The 22,419-nt window shown below is 42.1% G+C and overlaps 2 protein-coding genes across 5 annotated transcripts in view; one reads left to right on the top strand and one right to left on the bottom strand.

The window, feature by feature from the left end:
• Positions 1-16,998, top strand: part of LOC123515925 (tyrosine-protein kinase Dnt-like) — a 207,488-nt gene extending 190,490 nt beyond the window's left edge. The window contains exons 3-9 of one of the 2 annotated variants that reach the window (XM_045274826.1): positions 10,815-11,076; positions 11,612-11,801; positions 12,221-12,587; positions 13,534-13,820; positions 14,001-14,135; positions 14,261-14,420; positions 14,637-16,998. In XM_045274826.1, the coding sequence (XP_045130761.1) occupies positions 10,815-11,076; positions 11,612-11,801; positions 12,221-12,587; positions 13,534-13,820; positions 14,001-14,135; positions 14,261-14,420; positions 14,637-14,885 (1,650 nt within the window). In that variant the 3' untranslated portion in view covers positions 14,886-16,998. The remainder of the gene's footprint in view (positions 1-10,814; positions 11,077-11,611; positions 11,802-12,220; positions 12,588-13,533; positions 13,821-14,000; positions 14,136-14,260; positions 14,421-14,636) is intronic. The other variant, XM_045274827.1, reaches the window with a different exon arrangement.
• LOC123515926 (mucin-2-like) lies at positions 16,924-22,127 on the bottom strand. 3 transcript variants are annotated; one of them, XM_045274828.1, is made up of 5 exons: positions 21,995-22,127; positions 21,341-21,494; positions 20,497-20,903; positions 19,871-19,943; positions 16,924-19,686 (listed from the first exon to the last, which is right to left on the bottom strand). In XM_045274828.1, exons 2-5 carry the CDS (start codon positions 21,420-21,422, stop codon positions 18,941-18,943), a joined length of 1,308 nt encoding a protein of 435 aa, XP_045130763.1. In that variant the 5' UTR covers positions 21,423-21,494; positions 21,995-22,127; the 3' UTR covers positions 16,924-18,940. The 3 variants fall into 3 exon arrangements, with proteins under 3 accessions (XP_045130763.1, XP_045130765.1, XP_045130764.1); XM_045274830.1 differs by having other exon boundaries at positions 21,999-22,113; XM_045274829.1 differs by having other exon boundaries at positions 21,935-22,079.
• Positions 22,128-22,419: the final 292 nt, after the last annotated feature.

Below are 22,419 nucleotides of genomic sequence, written 5' to 3' on the forward strand. Positions count from 1 at the left end.
TGGTCACCATCGGGCCTTCACCCATACCTGTCGTACCTGTTATACCAGCAGGTTAATTAGTTATATTCCGAGGACTTCTGTTGACCGTTTTCACCATCACCATCACCATCATTATATAGCACTATCATCGCTTCACAATCGCCTACAGAGTTATTGCAGTACTATTTCACCATGATCGCCTTTACCATAGCCATTACCAGCACAACACTACCCCTGTTCTAACTAACACAACCACCGGTGCTGCTATTACTACTTGCACACCGTTACCATCATCACCACCATCACCACCACACCAGCGTGGCCATAGCTACCATCACCACCACATACTTGAGCCACCGTCACTTCGTACAAAACCGCTAGGCTCCAGATAATCGGGATATTAATATGCTAATGATGCATCTGGCAGCACTAACTCCTCCGAGCACATGAAAAATATTGCCTTTATGAGACGCAGCATAGTAGGCCGGCGCCATCACGTCTATTGACACACACACACACACACACACACACACACACACACACACACACACACACACACAGAAAATACAAGTCCAAGTATAAAAAATAAGAAGAATATACTTACTCATAGTTTCAAGCGTTTTAAAAGAGTACACACACACACACACACACACACACACACACACACACACACACACACACACACATTAAAAATTTTTAGGTTATAACTTTGTATCGAAAAAAACTGGTAAGAGGGTGCGTTAATGAGAGAGAGAGAGAGAGAGAGAGAGAGAGAGAGAGAGAGAGAGAGAGAGAGAGTGTGTGTATCTGTGTGTGTGTGTGTGTGTGTGTGTGTGTGTGTGTGTGTGTGTGTGTGTGTGTGTGTGTGTTGAGGGACACTAGACGCGTCCATCTGGTGACATTGATTGAAGTGTTCCACTCCTAATGAACGGGAGGTGGGAGGGAGGTATCGACGGGGAAGGGAGTACCGAGAGGGAAGAGGAGGAGAAGAAAGAGAAGAGGATGGGATGGAGCAGGAAGAAGAAAAGAAGAAGGAAGGGAAAAGAAAACAATGTAGAACAGCACAAAATGGAAAATAAAAGACAATCACATCAATAAAATCATAACATTATCGATAAAGAGAGAGAGAGAGAGAGAGAGAGAGAGAGAGAGAGAGAGAGAGATTGGGTAATAGAAACTGATTGCTGGCTGGGAGCAAGTAAAGCTTTTTGAGATATTGAATTAGGGCAAGAAATGATGCTGATTTCTTAACATGTGAGACGAGGAGGAGGAGGAGGAGGAGGAGGAGGAGAAGCAGTTTATTTAAAAGAAGAAAAGAAACAAGAAAAATAAATCGAGGAGGAGTAGAAGAAGGAAAAAAAGATGAGGATAATTATAGAAAATAACACAGTAGGGAAAGGAAGGAGAAAGAAAAATAGGAGATGATGGAAATGAAAAGTAACCAAAGACGAAAATTAAATGACGCGAAGAAGAGAAGGAACAGGAGGAGAAAGAGGAAAAGCAGGAGAACGACAAAGAGGAGGAGGAGGAGGAGGAGGAGGAGGAGGGTTGGGAATTAGAGGGAGCAGGAGGGGTGATGTATGGAGGCAGAGACGACGCGTGACAGAGGAGGGGAAGGCAACTCACGTGTTTGTTCATTACCAGAAGTGCTAATTGTGTCTGTCTGTCCCCTAACGTAAGGCGTGGGGAAATCTGTGAAGGAGGAGGAGGAGGAGGAGGAGGAGGAGGAAGGGGCAGTTATGAAAGACGACCTATTACTCAAGATTTTAGTTTACTTTTAATTTCCACCTCGCTAGTTTAACACTTACACCACAGTACCTTAGCGTAAAATTATTCCCTTTTCTGAGGCTATGATGAAAATTCCTGCCGTCACTTGTATGAGGATCGTGTTGAGTGGGTTCGGTGTGTAATCCTTGGTGATGTCGCCTCGCCAGCTCCCCTCAGTGCTCAGTGGCTATCGGAGTAATAAACATTTGACACATGTGCTGTTAATGGGAGCGTATAAACTGGTTAATGAAATGAGTTGCGAGCTCTACCACGGCCTTCACATGTATGGCCTTCACATGTATGAGAAGGCCGTGGCTCTACGCGCAGTTGTTTCATTGTCTCTGAATCTCTGCTTCGACTCGCAGTTTATTTCAAAGGTTACGACTAGCGCTTCTTTCCACCAGCCTTCCCTTCCTGCTACGATCACTCACTTCTCAGGACAATTAGTGCCTCGGGATGCCTGATTTATCTTCGCATATTGCAAATATATAAATAACGAGACAATTACACCCATATCCCGAGATTGCGTCATAATGCGAAATGTGATCAGCTTCGCAAGTCAAACGTTGTGTAGCCCAGCCAGTCAACGGCAGCTGTGACAGTTTAGCGATTGGGGGAAATTTATTATGATTCTTTGCACAAATTTGTGTAAGGCAAGATGCAATTCCTGGAGAAAACGTGTGTGTGTGTGTGTGTGTGTGTGTGTGTGTGTGTGTGTGTGTGTGTTTTGCGTACTTTGTTCCTCATCTGCAAGAAAACTACAAGAAAGCAACACAGGATGGGATGGAATTACAAATCTTAGCTGAGTAAAGTCTTTCCAAAACAACATTGAGGTCATATGGCGCCGCAAATCTCAGCGGTTAATAAACTCCAATAACAATAATATATCAAAAATTAATTATCCTTCATTACACTTACTACACTCACACATAGCAAATGCCAAAAATAGTAACATATTTCAAAGCACAAAGTCCTTTTCATCAGTGCTATTATTTTTCTGATATATACACCATGCAAAAGTAAATACACACAGGGATCGTCAAGGCAAGAGAAAAATTATACGTTACTTTGAGGAATGAGAAGGAGAAGGGGAAACACAACAATGTTACGCATTGAAATTTGTGCTTGCATGTAGTGAAATGGCCTGTTTTCGCATTCTGCATATTGTATAGGTCTTGGCTGATCGTATGAGAGGAGCAGGAGAAGGAGGAGGAGGAGGAAGAGGAGGGGACAATGAAAGAGGAAAGGGGTGAGAAATGGATGAAGGGGGAACTAACATAGATTTGTTTATATTCAATTTATTCAGAATTGGCAGGCTTAAATAGCACGGAGAAATTTGTTTATAGAGGAAGTAATATATTGTAGTGTGAATGGCGCTTTCTTCTGTAATAGTACACAGCGAGGGCACCGCATGGCCGGCTGTCCCCTGCCCGTAATATATTATTGGACCCCAACTACAGCAGCGGCAGACCGATGAAATGTAGCTCAACATACTAATTAAAGGAAAATACGTAGCAGACTAATGTTAATAAGCAGCATCGAGGAATAACATTTGCCAAGTAAACTTTCAATTATTTATACATTTGGATTTGTGTGTGTGTGTGTGTGTGTGTGTGTGTGTGTGTGTGTGTGTGTGTGTGTGTGTGTGTGTGTGTGTGTGTGTGTGTTGCATATATGTGGACACGTATCAGGTCAACAGACAAGACACATCCACCAAATTATTGAAGCACCTGAGTAATCTATGTTGAACAGCTATAATCTTTTAGAGAATTTTAATTGAATGCTCGACACACGCAGCCCAAAGAATGCCGCCCCGCCAAGGCTGCTACTCTGTCATAAAATATACTTAGGCACCGTCCTATTAATGCACATGATGTTGCATTACCATAAAAATGCAATGTGGATCCACAACACAGCATAAAACAAAACTGATTCTGGAGCACCACGGTTTTTTTGCTACTGAAATTACCTTGTGCAGCAGTGACTTCAACGAGAGAGAGAGAGAGAGAGAGAGAGAGAGAGAGAGAGAGAGAGAGAGAGAGAGACTCATTAATTTATATCATGCTGACGAGCAGAGCAATTTAATACATAAATGTTAATATTTTCCTTGCATAAACTATTCTGAGCACAAAATATTAGATATGTAACACGAATAGAAGACTAAAACTAATATGATGTACTAAATGAAGATGATTCAATTATGTGATTAAAGCTGTTTATTGATTCTTCCTGAAAGACGGAAAAGCACATAATTGCATGCTTTCGTGTAATGGTCAAACAACGAAGATAAAACCATATTATTTGTTGTGTGGCGGGAAAAGTACTTCACTAACCCTCACGAAATCACTCCCAAATCAAGCGCAGCTCTAACATAAACGTCTCTAAAGCACTGAATTTGAAGCATCTCACATAAATACAGAACTACCAGTTGAATCGGTGATCAGTACTACGTCACAACTAAATGCCACACTTAAGTCACGAGTTGGACGATGGACGGGACATGTCATGATAACACTATAGGTGCCTCTGAATATTATAGCTAAATTCATCCTAAAGTCTACTCTTATGAATGCCTTAATCATCAAAGCATAATTTTACTGATTAGGTCGTTGTCTCAAACATCCGCTAGCAGAGTTGCTTGCTTGTTACGCGCTTTGTTGGCGTTGACATTATTAACCACTTCAGTGCCATGACACGTCTTCATATTTATTCAGGTTACTTATTAGTAGGCAATTTTGTACAGCTTCAGAATCTCATGTTCGAATTAGAATAGTGACGATTCTGAACCGTTAACTTTCTGACTTCCGTAGAATCTTGCTAATGTAAATTAAATAAAATCGTCTAATCACACCCAAAACTCATGGTAAAAATGCGTCCCAGTGTTGAAGGAGCTAAAGGAAAAAAAAACTGATGAACGCAACCCCTGAAATACTCCGTAACATTGGTAAATCTCAACACCGGCCTGGTAGCTCTATTTCCTATTGTTTTGGCTCTTATCTGCTGCAGTCATGGGGACCTGATAGGAGAGCAGGGTCTTTTAGTGTGGAAAGTATAAGTACGGTCAGTTGTCACCGCTTAACACCACAAATAAGAAGGGAGGTACTGCTGCTGCTGTTATGATGGGGTCGATATTTGAGCAGCGTTGCCAACTATACCTACGAAAAAATTTCTTAATATTTACCCACTAATCTAACACAGCACTATCTAATCTAATCTAAGGATATTCTTACCAATAGCACCTCGCAACGAAGCAGTAAAATACTCACAATTAGTGATGAAGTACTTTATGCACAATACGTTTATTGTTTTTCAAAATCCCCATGACATTTAATAAAAAGCTTATCTACACATCTATCTATCTACCTATACATCTATTTATCTAACTATCTATCTAACTATTATCAAAACTTCAAAATATTGGATCACTGAAAACTTTGTAGAATTTACTCTCCTCCTGACTTCCTTTTCGCTTTCAATTTCCTTCGTTGAAAGAAAAAAAAAAAAAATAAACTTACATTTTCATCCTTCTCTTGTTTGCGTGGGGCAGCAGGAATAGGAAGGTTGTGGTAAAGGAGGAGGAGATGGAAGCAACAAAAATGCAGGCGCAGAGAAAACTTCAGCTGTTACCGCTACTTAAAGGGTGAGGAGGAGAAGAAGGAAGAATATACACACTATCAGAGAGAGAGTGAGAGAGAGAGAGAGAGAGAGAGAGAGAGAGAGAGAGAGAGAGAGAGAGAGATAACAAGAAAAAAGCAACATAATTATGGAACAACTAACAAATGAAAAGAAACTGGGAAATGAACCCGAAATGACAAAAAAAGAAATGAAAAGATAAAAAGATAAGTAGATAAGTAAACAATATGGAAAAGTAAGTAGATAGGAAACTGAAGTAAAAATTCTCTCTCTCTCTCTCTCTCTCTCTCTCTCTCTCTCTCTCTCTCTCTCTCTCTCTCTCTCTCTCTCTCTCTCTCTCACTGCCAATCAAACCCACACACGAATCATTACTCCTCTATTTTCACTCCACACTTCATGATACCATTCCATTCAACCATCTCTAAACTTTGCTATCCATCCCTTCCCTCTTCTCTCTTCCATTCAAACCTCTTTCCTATCCTTCGTTCCCTCTCATTCTCCCTCTCAGTGCGGACAGACAGCCGAGGGTTCCATAGGCTGTTGAGGAGAATAATTAAGGCATCAGGAGACCAATTGGTGGCGGCTGTCAGATGCACCCTCGCCTACGGTTACATATGGGACTTTAGGGGTGCGTGGGCGGGCGGATGTGGGCGTGTAGGGGCGGGACGGGTGGAGGCAGACGGCGGTGAAAGGATCAGAATACGTAAAGGGAATGAGGGATGGAGAAAAAGATGAAGGTGAAAAAGAAGGGAAGAAAGAAGGTGGAATAAGACGTGGGTGATTTAGTGGACAGGGTGAATGTGCATGGAGATTAAAGGAAAAGAAGATGGATGAGGAAAACGGGAAAAGAAAGGCTAATAAAGAATGGCGGGAAAAAAAAGGGGGAAAAAAATAAGATAGAATAAAGGGGTGCATCATATTGACCTTCTTTCGTAGATTTTTATCCTTCTCTTTTTTTTTTTTTTAATACCGTGTGGGCTTTTTCACGGGAATTTATGGGCTAAAGGGGATACTTTTTAGGGCACCTCCTATCTTAAAGCCCACCCGCTAGGAAACCGTTGCCCCGAGTGAGGAAACCCAACCTACACTCAGACCGTGGACAGGATTCGAACCTGTGCGCTTGGAGACTTCTAGGATCCCAAAGCATGCATGGTTCCACTGTACTTCTCTTTCTCCCCTTTCATCATTTTTGTTGCCATGGTTTTTTTTCTTTACCCTATTTTCTTTTCTACTCCTTTTCTGCTTTTTTTTTCTTGCTTCTTCTTCTTCTTCTTCTTCTCCTTCTTCTTCTTCTTCTTCTTTTTCTTCTTCTTCTTCTTCTTCCTCCTCCTCCTTAATTACAATTACTTCTCCTTTTCTCTTTTTTCTTCTTCCTCCACACCAGAACTCCTGAGAACTTCGCAGGTAATTGCACTTCTCCCTCTGCTGAGTGTTGCGACGAGAGAGAGAGAGAGAGAGAGAGAGAGAGAGAGAGAGAGAGAGAGAGAGAGAGAGAGAGAGAGAGAGAGAGAGAGAGAGATTTAAATAAAGAGGAAAACATGTAGAATTAATGGGAAGGATACAAAAACGTACTAGAAATAACAAAAATTAATGTTAGGCAGGAGACAAAATGAAACAAGCATGGCTCACAAACAAGTCATGTGTGCCGGGTAGAGAGTAACAGCAGTAGTGGTAGCATTGACTATAGTAAAGAAATATGGTCAATGCTACCACTACTGCTGTTACTATCCCACCACTGCCACCGCCATCACCACTACTGCTACTACTACTACTACTACTACTACTGCTACTACTACTACTACTACTACCACTACTACTACTACTACTACTACCACAGGCCACTGCAGAAATGCAAAAATGAAAAATAAACTGAGAAGAGTTCAAAATCCCATTCATGAATTTACAAGCAATATGACTCTCTCTCTCTCTCTCTCTCTCTCTCTCTCTCTCTCTCTCTCTCTCTCTCTCTCTCTCTCTCTCTCTCTGCTTCTTAAATCTCTTTTTATTTTTCCAATTGAAGGAAGCTCTTCATTGCACTCTCCTCCCGCCAAGGTGATCATGGAGACTTGTTTATGTTGATTACCTTTTCAAGTCGCTGATTTCCCCAAGTTGAGGGTAAAGTTTGCAATACGGTGGTGCTTCGTGTGGCCATCTGGGGACGACTTATACGGTTACTGGAAGGGTAGTCTCGCTACTTTATATTTAGCGGGTTGTAATTAACTTCTTTCTTATTTTTTTTCGTTCTCTCTTCTTCTTTTTCTCTCACTCCTGCTTTTTTTTCGTTGTATTCTTCTTGCTTTGTTGTATATCTTTTATCTTTAGCTTTCAGTTTTCTTTGTTTTTTTGTTTATTATTACGGTTGTTCCTGTTGTAGTTATTCTAATCGTTATTGTTGCTGCTGTAGGTGTTTTTCGGTCTGTCTGCAGGCTCAGCTATCTATCTGCATATTTGTGTTTCTGTCTGTATGTATATCCATTTGTCAGTCCACGAATCAATCTGTTTTCTTTAATTTCCTGTCTTTATTATTCATACACTTTTTTGTCTCCCTCACAATCCTACTACATCTTATTCCTTTTTTTTTATTTTCACCCTCCTTCTTCCTTCCTTTCTTCTTTCACACCTCTCCTCATTCCTTCCTTTATACTGAGCTTCTCTTTCATTTATCCTATCTCAAACAAACATCTTCCCTTCTTCAATCTCTCTCCCTCCCTCACTTCCTCTTCCTTCCCTCCTTGTCTTGCTGATCGGAGTCCTTCCTTACCCTTCTGCCGATAATTGCACGTAGTTCCTCAGGGCGGCAGCAACACCTGAACACCTGCCACGGATAATTGGGGCGTCGGGAGGTTAAGCTTCCCCCTTCAACACCTCACCTTGCCATTAGCACCACGACCCACGTTTTCTTTGTCGAGCTCTTCACACATTTACGTACAGATTTTCCCCATATATTTTACTCTTTTTTTTCGTAAGAGGGAAGGAAGGTAAAGGGAAGGAAGGAAGGTGACGAAGGAACAATGGATTAGTGTGAGGGAGGTGAGGGAGGAGAGGCGGGAAAATGCTTGCCTTTTTTTTCTTTTTCTTTTTGTTTATTCTTCATATCGTAGTGTAATTTGTGTCTATTATTATTATTAGTAGTAGTAGTAAGTGGTAGTAGTAGTAGTAGTAGTGGTAGTAGTAGTAGTAGTAGTAGTAGTAGTAGTAGTAGTAGTAGTAGTAGTAATTTTATCTATTTTGTGGTTCCTTTTTAATGGTGATGTTGTTTTAGGTGTCTTTTTTTTGTACTATTTGTTGTTGTTTCTACTTCAATAGTCTTGGTCACCCATATTTATTTGTTTATTTGTTTACTGCATCTCTTCTTGTGTCTAATAATGTCGCAGATTTTTAACATGAGACCTGTAAAAACAATATTGGTCTTGTCTTATTGATTGACCTATTAGCTTTCATCTCTTGTCACTCCCAAATCTCTCTCTCTCTCTCTCTCTCTCTCTCTCTCTCTCTCTCTCTCTCTCTCTCTCTCTCTCTCTCTCTCTCTCTCTCTGCTCGTAACTTCCCTTTCCTTTCCCTCCTCTCCCTCTTCACATCCCTTTTTCCCTCTCCCTTCCCTTCCTTCAGTCAGTCATCACCCTGGCAACCCTAACGAGCAGTTTACGCATGACGAGCTTCAGGTTATTACACGGCGATTATGCAACAGTGGCTCTTGGTCGCGCCTGCCACTCACACGTCGCCTGGAGGGAGGAAGGGAGGGAGAGTGGGCGAGAGGCGTGGAGGAGGGAAGGGAGGAAGGGAAGGGAAGATGATAGTTTGACGTGTATAAGGTAAGTTTTAGTGCTAAAGTAAAGAGGGTTATAGGAAGAAGGGGAATTGTAGTTCGCGTTGATTTGATGAAAGGGGAGGAAATAGTAGGAGAGAAAGAATGGAAAAGTGGGATTGTTTATCATTACTGTTATCATCGTTGTCGTCATTATTTTTTTCATTGTTGATACTCATTACATACCATAACATATAGTATTTTGATATTTTGGAGAATTCATACTGATGAAAAAGTTACTCATCTCAACACAAATGAAAACTTGATAATGATATAAACGAAACATGGGACAGATATGCACCACGGCACAACAACAACAAGAAAAAAAAAGAAAAAAAAGAAAGTGAAAAAGATACGATTCTCCAAACAATAGACGTAGAAAAGCAAAAATCTAATAACAGCTCTTATGACATTTTCCTTATGGTCTAATGCATGTCACTTAGAAGCATCAAGCATCACCACACCAGCCGCACCAACAACACTATCACCAACAACAGCCACCGTCACCCATGCACCCTTCATCTCGCTGCTCCCACCCCGCACCTTGCTCGTCTCCCTGCAACACCTTGTCACCTCGTCTCGCGCCGCGCTGTAGCATAATAATCGCAGCCTCTCAGCCTTCCACAGCAGCGAGATTGTCCTCGTTACAGGCGCGTAATCGGCCGTTTGTCATCTAGTTGTCGTGGTATTCGGCACAAACGGTCGTCGCTTGTCAAATATTACTTGTTCCTCTTAAAGGCTATGATAGGAGGATGAGATGTAGGAGGAGGAGATGTAGGAAGGAGGAGGAGGAGGAGGAGGAGGAGGAGGAGAGGTGCGTGAAGGTGTTGGAAGCAGCGTTTTGAGAAATGTTTCAGTCTCTCTTGCTGGTGCTTACCATTTGTATTTCATAAAGATATGCTAGAGAAGGAGGAAGAGGAGGAAGAGGAAGAGTAGGAAGAGGAGAATGTATGTGGCATTTTGAATGGACGCGGGAGTATTTGAGCTTCCTGTGAGTGAGCGTGTATGTGTTAGGGTAATATTATAACAACGCCTCCGCCTCCAACCGCCTCCCTATAGCGCCGGCCTTGGCGAGAGAAACAATGCCAGCGGGTTTAATGAATGCCATCCACTATCGCAAATTGCGACCATCCCCGCTCTGAGATGGCCCCGAGTGTGCGGCGGTCGTGGCTCATCTCGGCACACAATGGGACCCAAGCTTTACGTATTTGTGGCACTGGTCTTACTTCCAAGAATGTTTAATTTACTCATTTTTGTTCGAACTTATAGATTTTTTCTTGCAAATTCCGTCTATGTTTACTTTTCTTCATTCATATCTCCTGATCCAACTGTCTTAAGAAATTTTTGTCTCTTTTTCGGTATATTTTCTTTAGTTATTGTGGCGTCTGTGAAAAAAAATACTTCTTTAGCAGTTCTTTAATTTATGTCTCTTGGTGATAATGATAATATTGATCATTTGATTTTCACCGGAGTATTCGAATAGGCAACTTAATAAAAGAAAATGATAATATGTAGAATTTCACTAATAACACAAAAGAGACAATAGAACAAGTTTACCAATCATCGGTAATATCAAAACAGTATATATAATGCAAGACTAATACTAACTCCCGCGTCTCATCTCCATTAGGTGCTGTACAACATGGCCATCTGGACCAACGAAACGGAGCCCCCTGGACCATCACCCATGGCCCCGCCCTCCGTCAACGTCTCCCTCACCGGCACTGTTCCCACGGAGCCCCTCACCTTCAGGCTGGACTTGCCCTGCCTAGGTATACGCAGCGCTGAGGTCGATGTGATTCTTAACATCAACGTGACTTCCCCGAGGCCCCGCCAGCCGCCCACCGTCCTCTACTTCATGCGGCGGAAGATCTGCTTGGAAGGTGAGGGAGGTGAGGGAGAGGCGAGTGTTATATGGAGGTGTGTGTGTTGGTGAGCTGTGGATGCGTTGAGAGAAGAATGAAAGTAGTCAGCTGGTAAGGTAACTGCATATCGCTAGGAGAGAGAGAGAGAGAGAGAGAGAGAGAGAGAGAGAGAGAGAGAGAGAGAGAGAGAATGTGTTCCTTGGTGATAGTGCAAGCAGTGTTGGCAGTAATGAACATTCTGCAGTCCTGCTCATCGATAAGGCTTGAATTAATGACCTTAAAGAATACGCCATGCCTCTTAAATTAGAAGAGAACCCTCTTACCCGATGAACATGATAAGCACTGCATACCTGAAGATGGACACCTGATGAACACCTTCCTTTTCTTTATGCATGTGAGTCAGTCCCGACCTGTACTCACATCCTCCGTCCCTACAGCCTCAGGTCATAGTCTTCTTTATGTGAGTCATAATCCCGACCCCTCCTCACATATTCCTGCTCCATACACCAATTTTGCAACCTGTACTCACGGCCCTCGTCTCTTTCCACTCCCCGCGCCGCAGGTCAGTCAGCCGAGACATACGCCCCGCATCTCGGCCCGCCGGGAGAACGAGGAGGAGAGGTGTCCATGCCAGTGGCTTATTACGTGGTGCCCTCCCTGGCTGGTCTTACCCTCGTCCTCACCATCATAGGTCTTGCCGCTTATGTCAGGAGGAGGAGACTTAAGAGGGACCGCGACCACAGGATTCTAGAGTGAGTAGCTAGTGTTGGTGTTGTGGTAATTGTTGCTGGTATTTTTTTCGACTTTATCTTCTAAACTATTTCAATGATTTAAGTTCTTCTTCGATACAGTACTGTTAAATTATCACCATTATTGTTGCATTTCTGCTATTTTCGTCATTATTATCATAATCATCATCATTGTCATCGTTATCATCACCATCAATATATGTGATTTTTCATCCACGTCAGCCTGTGATTGAAGTGTAAAACAAATTTGTTTCATTTTGTATTCAATTGTCAGCTTTACTATCCCCATGGCTAGTCCTGCATTATCATCGCCTGCACTGTCCCCCCTGCTTTCTTTCACACTTCAAGGTTGCCATTCTGTTATTCTAATGGTCCATATGAGCCAGTATATCTACAATTGAATACGTTTCTTTCCCTGACAGCGTGAACGACCTTGGGGTGAAGGCTCGTCCCATGACTAACTCGACTCTGCTTCGCGCCGCCACCCCCAACAACAACACCTATACCCTTCCCTCCTCCATCACCATCAATTCTTATGCCTCCCTCAGGAAACTCACTACTCCCATCACGCCCCTTACGCCCCTCACCCCAGCCCATGCCCACAACCAGGTGTCCACAACCGTCTCCCTCACTCAGTGCAGTAGGGAGAGCGGCAGCAGGGACGCTTGTGATGCCAGCAGAGACAGCGGCAGTAGAGATACTTGTCAGTCGTCCAGCTCCCTCAGTAGGTCGGAGGTGATCGTCGACCCGTCCGCTGCTGAGCTCCAGGAGAGGTTCCGACAGATGGAGGTGAGTAAAGGTCACTCCTGGCTGATGAACACTCCCATTTCCATTCCGAGAGGCCGTTGTCGCGGTCCCCACATAAAGTAGCAAGTCATAACCCACTATTGGAAGGGTTGCACAAGTCAGACTCGGTCTCTCAATGAGGGCTCTCTCTAAACGGCGGGACAGTCAGGCGGCCGTTTACTGTTTGAGGTGTGCACACTTTCTCAATCCTTTTCTTTATATTGTTTATTTTTGTACCGCAAGAAGTGTTCAAACTTCTTTATTGCGAATTTGGAACAAAATAGCTTTTTCATTGCCTTCGGTGGAGCGCTTGATTTGTGGAGTGGAAAATTAGATATCTTCACACAAATTGAATGTTCTTTTTATACTTTTGTGAGTGTTCAACTCCTTGCCCAACTCCACATATGGACAGAAAGGTTATCAACATTAACGGGATTCTTTGGACACATAAAGTTTTACGATTTTGAGTTGGCGTCTGTAATCGGTCTTTTCCCAGATTTAAGGTTGCAGATTACCCTAATGTTCTCTTTGGGACGTTTAGATTATCTCGTTCACTGGGTTTCTCGCTTCTGCTTATCTCCCCATTGATCGCCTCTTCGTCTCTCATTCCCTCTTCTTTATTGCTCCTTAATTACTGCTCCTTCCCTTTTGTCTCCTCTCTTAATTTGTCGCTTCCTTCCTCCCCTTCTGTTATGACTTTCTTCCCTCGTTCCATTATTATCTGTTTCCTCGCCTTTTGATGTTATTTACTTCTCTTTCTATATCTATTGCTCAACTCCTTGAAGTTCTTGACTATCTCTTTTCCTTATCATTATTTGTTCCTTCTTGCCTTTCCCTCTAGAATTTCGCCCAATTACAATTTTTTTTCCTTCCTGTACCTTCGTAACTCTCAAGTTCTCAGAAATTTGTGTCACACATGTTTAACTGTCTTTGTCTTTGTTCCTGTCAGGTTGAGAGGCAAAGGGTGCGTCTTACGGCCGTGGCACATGAAGGATCCTTTGGAAGAGTGTTCCGAGGATGGATTCAACGTGATCGTCCTGAACAGGACCAGCAGGTCCTCATTAAGACGGTGACAGAGGGCGCCCCGCACGACGAGGTGGTAGCACTCTACCGCGAGGGCACGCACTTGTTCAATCTCTACCACAGAAACGTCCTCACTATGGTCGGCATCTCCTTCGCAGATAACAGTTCTCCCTTCCTCATCTACCCCTTCCACGGGTACCAAAATCTCAAGCAGTAAGTACCGGCAGAGTACTAATTCTTTAATTCACCAATAATGTCACTTATTTCCTGCTTGGATCAATGCAATGTATTATTTAATCTACTATAATAGTAGGTTTTTTATAAGAAACCAGAGCAACTTCTTATAAATGTGTACTTATCTTTAACGTTATTCCTCCCTCTCTCCTGTGTCAGGTACCTGCAGGAGCACCGCGGAGGACACTTGCGCGCGGCAGAGCTGGTTGAGTTGGCAGTGCAAGCTGCTCACGGGTTGGCTTTCCTCCACACGGCAAATGTTCTGCACGGAGACGTCGCTGCTAGGAACTGTGTGTGAGTGTTTCTTGTGTCTTGTGTCAGCTTCACCTCTTTCAGTCTCTGAGGAAATATCTTATGATCCAGATTTGTTGCTTATCTGATCTCTGTTTAAATCATTCCTTTTCTGATTCTTTTCACAGGGTGAGCGAAAAATTACAGCTGCGGATCACAGATGCCGCTCTCTCTCGTGACCTCTTCTCCTCGGACTACGAGTCAGCCGGCGCAGAGTTAGCCAGACCTATCAAGTGGATGGCCTATGAGGTCATTACCGACCGCGTCATCTCCACCTCCAGCGACGTGGTGAGTCAGACGGAGTTAGATTCGTATCCAGAACTGAATGAACACATTTAATCTTGACTATGTTTTATCTTATTATATACATCTCGACTCGATAAATAGACTTTATTTACTTCAAACACTTAACTCTCTTGAAATGCCACGTCCTTTCTTGATACGCCTCTTTTTCTCATGACATGCCTCAACCTTTCTTGATATGCCACGTTCTCTCATCACCAGTGGTCTTACGGCGTGTTGCTGTGGGAGCTGACCACCCTGGCACAACAGCCTTACGTGGAGGTGGCGGCGTGTGAGATGGCCGAGTACCTGCGGGACGGCTACAGACTCGCTCAACCTCTTAACTGCCCTGACGACTTGTACAAAGTGATGGCCTTCTGCTGGGCCATCCATCCCCACGACAGACCCCACGCTAAACTTATCCTAGACTACCTGGCTGCCTTCCACCAGCAACTCAACAGTTTCATCTGATATACGGAGAAGGGAGGAGGAGGAGGAGGGAAGGGACAAACGAAAACGAATTCATCTACAAATAAGAAAAAGAAAAAGAAAGATGCAAAGAATGACGACAGCAAGAAGAAACACAAAGATAACGAAGAAAAAGAAAAGAAAATAGAAAAAGTGAAGTTCGAAAAGTAAGAAGGAATGTGTGCATCATAATACCATGGACACCTGACAAAAAGTTAAATATAGATCTTCACTTCACAAAGTATCAATAGTGGCTTCATAAAAATATAGGAAAAAAAGCTGTGAACGAAAAAACTTCATCTTTAATGGTCCCGAGTTTTCCTGTTAATGGGGGAAAGAGCAGGCTGAGGTCGCAGGTGACACACAGGGAGAGGGGCGGGCCTTACATGTGGAGGAGAAGCTAGGTTAGGGAGGGAGAAACACCGTCTCCTGCCGCGGCAAGGGATCTTACCTTCAGGCTGGGCGGGTTTGGTGGCCAGGGCGGCCTAGACATGATAGCGAAGCCGAGTGTGTTCATAGCAGTAGCTTTTCTATGTCCTTTTACCTAGAGACTAACTATTTTAGGCATATTCTATGTGCACTTGTATAGGTTTGTGTCACACCTGGCGGCCAGCACATAGTCCACGCCGCAGGATGTACTCACACAGGAGTGGACACCTCGGCCATGTGTACCTAGCCAAATATGTATGTACGTATGTATGTAACGCAATGGATAAGTGTTGGTACGTGCACACTATTAATGGGACGTACACGTGACGGGGTGCACTGCTGAGGGGGCAGACCTAGCAGGGTGCTCATTGCGGAGGTGCACACGTCACCGCAGACTCAAGCTATTCACTAGTCATTTAGTTTTTTGTACTGGTCAGGACCCGGTTTCCCCCCCCCACTACTACCATTCCCACGACCCTCATCCTTTGTAAAGTGTTTGCTTGTGTGCTTGATTCCCGCTCAGTGTTCCGAGTCCCTTTTTATATAATGCAGTGTGAGCCAGTAAACCGAGTCAAGATTGAGTCCTTTCAACTTCATAGCATAAGGTGTCGTAAGTATTTTCTCCACACCTTGTCCTGCTTCAGCGGTGAGTCCTTTGGAGCTAATTGACGTTCATTTGTTTCTTCCTTCGATGTTGTTGATGTAAGACCGACAACCAGTGGGTTAGTGTTACAAGTAAGGCTTTTTTTGTATCTCTTGTCCAGTGCAAGATCTTGATGTGATATTTTCTACACCGATGGAGTCCTATATTAGGAGGCCAGCTTCGGATTGCCGGCGGTGTTCAAAGGCATTTTGGTACACTTACCCTGGTAGGCGAGTGGCTCTGTGCTCTCCATTTCATGCATTGGTGGTTATGAGGCACTTCCTTATGTGAATATTAGTTTTATAAAGTTTAAAAGAATTTATTAATTCATGGTCTTACTATAGTGGGTGATGAAATATGGTCACCATTACTTCATATCTTCATTCATTTGTTACATTGTGAGTTTTGGTAACAAGCAGTCAGTGTTATGCTTCTTCAGGTGTCTATCTTTGAGGCTGGCCTTCATTCTTGAGATGAACACTAAGGGAGGCACACAGGGCATTTGCATCTAAAACTAACTTACAAAGAATCACCGGTGAGTTTATCACACAAAGATCGAGAATACAAGGATGGAGTTTACGTTGCATGCTGGAGAACAGTCCTGGTGCCTCATCTCTTCCTTGGTGTTTCCGAGTGACATACTCAATTTGATATCATGGTTTTGCAGCATGTAACACTCTCAACTCAATTTGATGAGGCGAAACATCGCAGTCATCTCAACAAGCCCTTTACTTCAGTTTTTTCAGGTTTTATGAGACTGTTTTATGATGTTATCTAGTCCCTGAATTCACAAAAATATTTAAAAAATAAATAAAAAAGTTCCTTAGCACAGGTCACAACTGAATCATTCAAGTCTTCGATAACGTCCAAGGAAATCCTGTCCATTTGTTCCGGGGTGAGACAAGGTTTAAAAGTAACTAGAGTTGAGAAGGAGGGAGATTAAAAATTGATATGGCCATTTATTTGTACGTGCGAGAGAGAGAGAGAGAGAGAGAGAGAGAGAGAGAGAGAGAGAGAGAGAGAGAGAGAGAGAGAGATATGTATCCTTACAACTCAATATTTTCTTTCCCGTGTGTGTCCTGGTAACGCTAGTCATGCCACTTGCCTCTGTTAGCCAAGTAACATCCCATAACTCACATACGCCTGCATTGCGCCGGGCAGTGTTGGCTCTAACGTCATGGTGCTGGAGAGGCGAGTGTTGCTACGCGTGGAAAGTCGGTAGTAGACAAGCGAGTCCATTTAGTAATTTCAGCGAGTCTAGAGGGAACTATTCGCTCCTGAATGTGTATATATAAGTGTGTGTGTGTGTGTGTGTGTGTGTGTGTGTGTGTGTGTGTGTGTGTGTGTGTGTGTGTGTGTGTGTTATATTGTACATTTACTGTATATATAAATATCTACATTTGTATAGTATATGTGAGTCACAGGTGAATAAAACGTGAGAAAATTTATTTATTCTTTTTTTCAGTTTCTTCCTTCCATGCATAATTTCACAACTGAGGAAAGAGGAGAGAGAGAGAGAGAGAGAGAGAGAGAGAGAGAGAGAGAGAGAGAGAGAGAGAGAGAGAGAGAGAGAGAGAGAGAGAATAAAAAAGTAAAAAGAAAGAAGAGAAGAAATAAACATAAAGATTATTGTGACATAATGATAATTAATTTTAACATTATCAGATTATTACTCTTGACTACTAGAGATGATCTGATATTTGTTGTATTAATATTGATAAAGCAAATACTATACATAGCGCTTACAACGCGAAATCAATTATCACTTTAATTATTAGCACAAACAGCTAAATACTTAAGTTATTTAATTGTTGTCAATACTTACCATGCATATGAAAGAAAAAAAAATGACAGGAAATTTGCCTATAATAACGAAATACTTTAAATTATACCTGTGCTGGAAATGGTTGAAGATCTCAGGTATGAGAGAATGGGAGGGAAACGCTCGCCAATCCTTTTAAAATAAGACTTGTTACAGGACAATCAGCACGATATATATCCCCTCAAACTATAAAAAGATACATTTTTTTGGTAAAGTCAAAGATAATCTTTAATTTAATTAGTAAACTTAATAAAATAAACAATATATATATGGATAGATTCAACTAAACCTCAATTTTCACAAAGAACTGTGATCAGAGGAAACAAAGTATCCATTAAATACTAGGAATAAAAAAAAAAAAAGGAGATGAAGCACAGGTAGGCGCACAAGCAGAGAAGCAAGAATAATCATGGGTAGCATAACCACAACACTAAGTGGGTGTTGAAAATTTACCCAATCAACATGATGGGCATTAAAATCAACAGTAAAAATACAATAGACATTCCTGTCTGTCTCTTGTATTACCCTCACAATAAAAGCGATATGTTTATTCAATTACACAGTCACTCAGGTAAGGATTGCTATATACAAAAAAATATTCACTGAAATATTAAATTCAATGGGAGTTACTCTAATAGTGCTCTGTTTCTTATGACAAAAGTTTGAGCACTAACACTCTTTTATCACAACTAAAAGAGCGCATAAACTTTTTTCACATTTCTTTCTTTTTTGTGTGTACGTCTTTATCCCCTTCTTTTAACATTATATATATATATATATATATATATATATATATATATATATATAGAGAGAGAGAGAGAGAGAGAGAGAGAGAGAGAGAGAGAGAGAGAGAGAGAGAGAGAGAGAGAGAGAGAGAGAGAGAGAGAGAGAGAGAGAGAGAGAGAGAGAGAGAGAGAGAGAGAGAGAGAGAGAGAGAGAGAGAGAGATTCTGAGAAATAATTTTGTTTGTGAAATCATTTGGCACAGTAATTGGTCTTTCATGTCTGCAACGACAGATTTTCCTCACTCAGGTATGTAATCAGAAACAAAAGGCAGTAATGATATCTGATCTTACAGTGTTTTCACTTAAATACTTGAGAGAGCCATAAAAGATATCTAGATCTGTAATATTCTTCATGGCAGCTTGCCAGCGCCCACCAAAACTCAAACATTAAGCTCGTCACTGAGGCACAATTCATCACGGGAGGAGGAAACTTGTGTGTCACTTGATTTCATTTCAGGAGGTGGAGTGCTACACTTGGAGTCCCCCAGGTCTGGAGGAGGAAGACTGAGAGTGTTGGGTGTCGGGGTGGGATCAAATGGCTTGTTGTCGGATAGGCGGTAGGTACTGTTGCAGGGTGAACGTCCTGGGGAGGGCGACGGACGGGGAGTTTTGATTCGCGGGACAGTGTTTCCAACCATTAGGTTTGGATTCTTCATCTCATAATAGTGCATCTCTTGGGCCGACAATCCAAACCCTCCTGAGTTATTTCTTGTTAGAGTATCAATTCTCCAACTGCGCTTTTGTAGGATGATGCAATAGGCCATGAGTCCTAAGATGAACAAGAAGAACACCACTGCCAGGCCCGCACACGCCCACGCCCACACTGGCACAACTTTGCATTCTGCGTTGCCACCCAGCCCTATCACAGGCTCAATGTGTGGGGATTCGCTCTCAGTGGTGAGGAATGTGTCAGTAGTGGTGAAGCCTGAAGTTGTGGCAGAGGTGGTAGAAGCTGTAGTGGTTGTGGTGGTGGTAGTAGTAACGGGAGTTGTGGTGGGGACAGGAGTTGTGGTGGGGAGGGGAGTAGTAGTGGGGAGGGGAGTAGTAGTGGTGGTCGTAGTGGTTGTGGTGGCGGCTGTAGAAGGCCTCGGTGTTGTGGTGGAAGTAGTTGTTGTCGTTGTAGTTTCTAAAGTAAAGATAAAACGAATGTAATTAGAAATAATTACACTGGAAGAACAAATAAAAAGTTCCATGTTGCCCTAAATCTCGGAGATCAGTGCTGGAATATTATGAAGTACGTCAGTCATTGTCTCGTGCTCCCACCATTCCCTTTCATCTCCCGTATAAACAGTGAATCTGACAAAACTCACCTGGGACCTCAGGATCCGAACACGACTCCACCTCTAGTTTCCCAACCACCTTCACAGCGTCAATGTCTTTAATCTGGAAATGTTTGCACTGTATCATTCATCGTCAAAAAGGGCTAATAAAAAGAACAAAAAATAACGAAAAAAAATACGACTCGTGATATAGTAAAGGATACCTTAAGGAGAAAATAAATGAAAAATGAACAAATAAAAAGAAAGAGCTTACTACAGAGAGATGATCAGATAATATAGAGCAAAGGAGACATAGATGAGGAGTTTCATGATAACTTTCTATCAGTTATTTTTACTAAAGAAAATTTTACTTCAGTCCGTAGCAGACTAGATATTTTCAGCAAGGAAAGAAAAATAATAATTATCTATTTGCCTAACTCTAACGGAGGGTGATGCTCTCAGATAATGTCAGTTCTGCAGTGTGACTCTTACTGAGTATTTCAATATTTTGCTGAAACTTAAATGTATGTTAAGTTCTAAATAATAAATGGCCATAGTCTTCTTCCTTTGTGAGAAGTCAGTAAACTTATAGATAAAAAGATGAACGTTTGAAATTACTTCTATTTTTCTCTCCTAACTTTTTTTCTTCCCCTCCATTGTATATTTCTTCCACTTACCTCTGGATCTGTTAGTTCAATAACGAGCTTTTTGTCATGCTCACTGGGGTTTTGGAAGATGAAGGTCATTGATGACATGTTGTTGTTAACATACATGGTCGCCTGTCCGCCGTTATCCAACCACTTGCTCCCTAATCGGTGGTTCATTATCGTTTGTGTTGATATTGCTGTGTACACTCTCAGAGGGTAAAAGTGTGCACCGGATCTAGTTTTCTTAATTTCCATATTAATGAGGGGAGTAATTTTTTTGTCATACAAGTTTACAAAAACAAATTTTGTATCCCATATTGTGTCACTTTCAGGAGCGGTGAAGCGAATGCTCTTGGCTGGCTGCTGAGGCTCCTGAGACAAGAGGACGGTGGCGGGACTGGATTTTGTGGATTTCCTCGGGTCTAAGCATATCAAGTCTGAGGAAAGATGAAGCCTGGTGTTAGAGATTCAGACTTTCTCCTCAGGTCACTGGAGAAAGACGGCGTATAGATTTTCTCGTGCAATCGTTTCACAGTATAATGTAATAAAATACTAATCAGCAATAAACCACGATAAACAGCATGAAGCTCTTATCTCTGAACACTAGACTGTATCGCAATAGAAATGCTGCTTAGATATTCTAAGACAATTGATTGGATTGCCTCCGATCAAATACTGCTCTTAACATTTTGATAGTAGCCATGAGAACAAAGAAGGCTACTTAATGTGTTCCCAGATGTAGATCATCAAAATTAAAATAGAAATAAAAATAAACATTGCACCTGAGAATCTGTATTTATGTAAAGAATAAAATCCTTCCTCTTCTGAACTCACAAGAAAAGAAAAAAAAAAAAGTTCTCGTAGGTTTGCTTACCTTCAGTGTGAGCAGTGACCACGAGAGCATTTGCCACCATCATCATCAGCAGCAGAAACGGTCTGGTCTTCTGAGTGGTCATGTCTGCGAAGTTGGTAGCTTTCTGTGCCTCTTTTCCTTTCTCTTTATGATCTGACACTCACGGAAGAAAATCCTGTGACGGAAAAATGGTTCACACGTCTTGTAATAGAATGTGTTCGTTACATGCATGTGACTTATTTCCTTCACTACGTAATACTATAAATGCTATCATACACATTTTTTTCTGACTGGGAAGACATGATGTCGCTGAAGCAGTTATACTTTCACTACTATACGAAATGTGACACAAACATCTTAGTACTCATAGTTATGGCGTTAATGTTACATGTAGACACAGTTGCACACAGGTAGACTCGGAATGCATGAAAAGAAAAATATCCACAACAAATATTAGAATGAACGAAACTGTGATTATATACTTCAGATGTCTTAGGCAGAACTTATTGATAGTAATGCGAATCGAAATGAAAAATATAATACAAGACATACTAAAGAACAAAGGTACATTAATCTGTTAGCGTGTGATGGAAAGAATACAACAATAATACAGACCAGAGACTCGGGTTGGTATACAGTTTGGAATTTAACGGTGTAAGAGGATGAGATGTTTACCTACAGTAGAGCCAGCTTTCGGAGGAACTTTTAGTAGGCGAGTATGGAGAGCAAGAGCGAGAGAACTACTGAAGTGCAAGCAACCCACTACTCTGTGTCACATCTACTAACTTTTCAGGGGCTCCCCGCTGCCACATCCTGCCCAGCACCGCAACGTCTTAGCCTTACCACATTAACACGAATTTCTAATTAGGTTCGTCTAAAAATTTTGAAAAACTCGTAGGATATGTCAATGAGACTTCATGATGGTGTCCTCAATTCATTATCCTCCAGTAATGGTGCATCTCTATAGCCTGTGCCTTCTTGTTCTTCAGTCTGTTTTCTACTACTAGCTCCTGTGTTGGCAGCTGGAGGTCTCTGTCAACTAATTATATGATGACAGTATCCCGTGCGCGGTGATGCGTTAACGTTTTCTTGTTGTGAAT

The sequence above is a fragment of the Portunus trituberculatus genome, chromosome 40 (genome assembly GCF_017591435.1).
Source record: "Portunus trituberculatus isolate SZX2019 chromosome 40, ASM1759143v1, whole genome shotgun sequence".
In the NCBI taxonomy this organism is placed as follows: Eukaryota; Metazoa; Arthropoda; class Malacostraca; order Decapoda; family Portunidae; genus Portunus; species Portunus trituberculatus.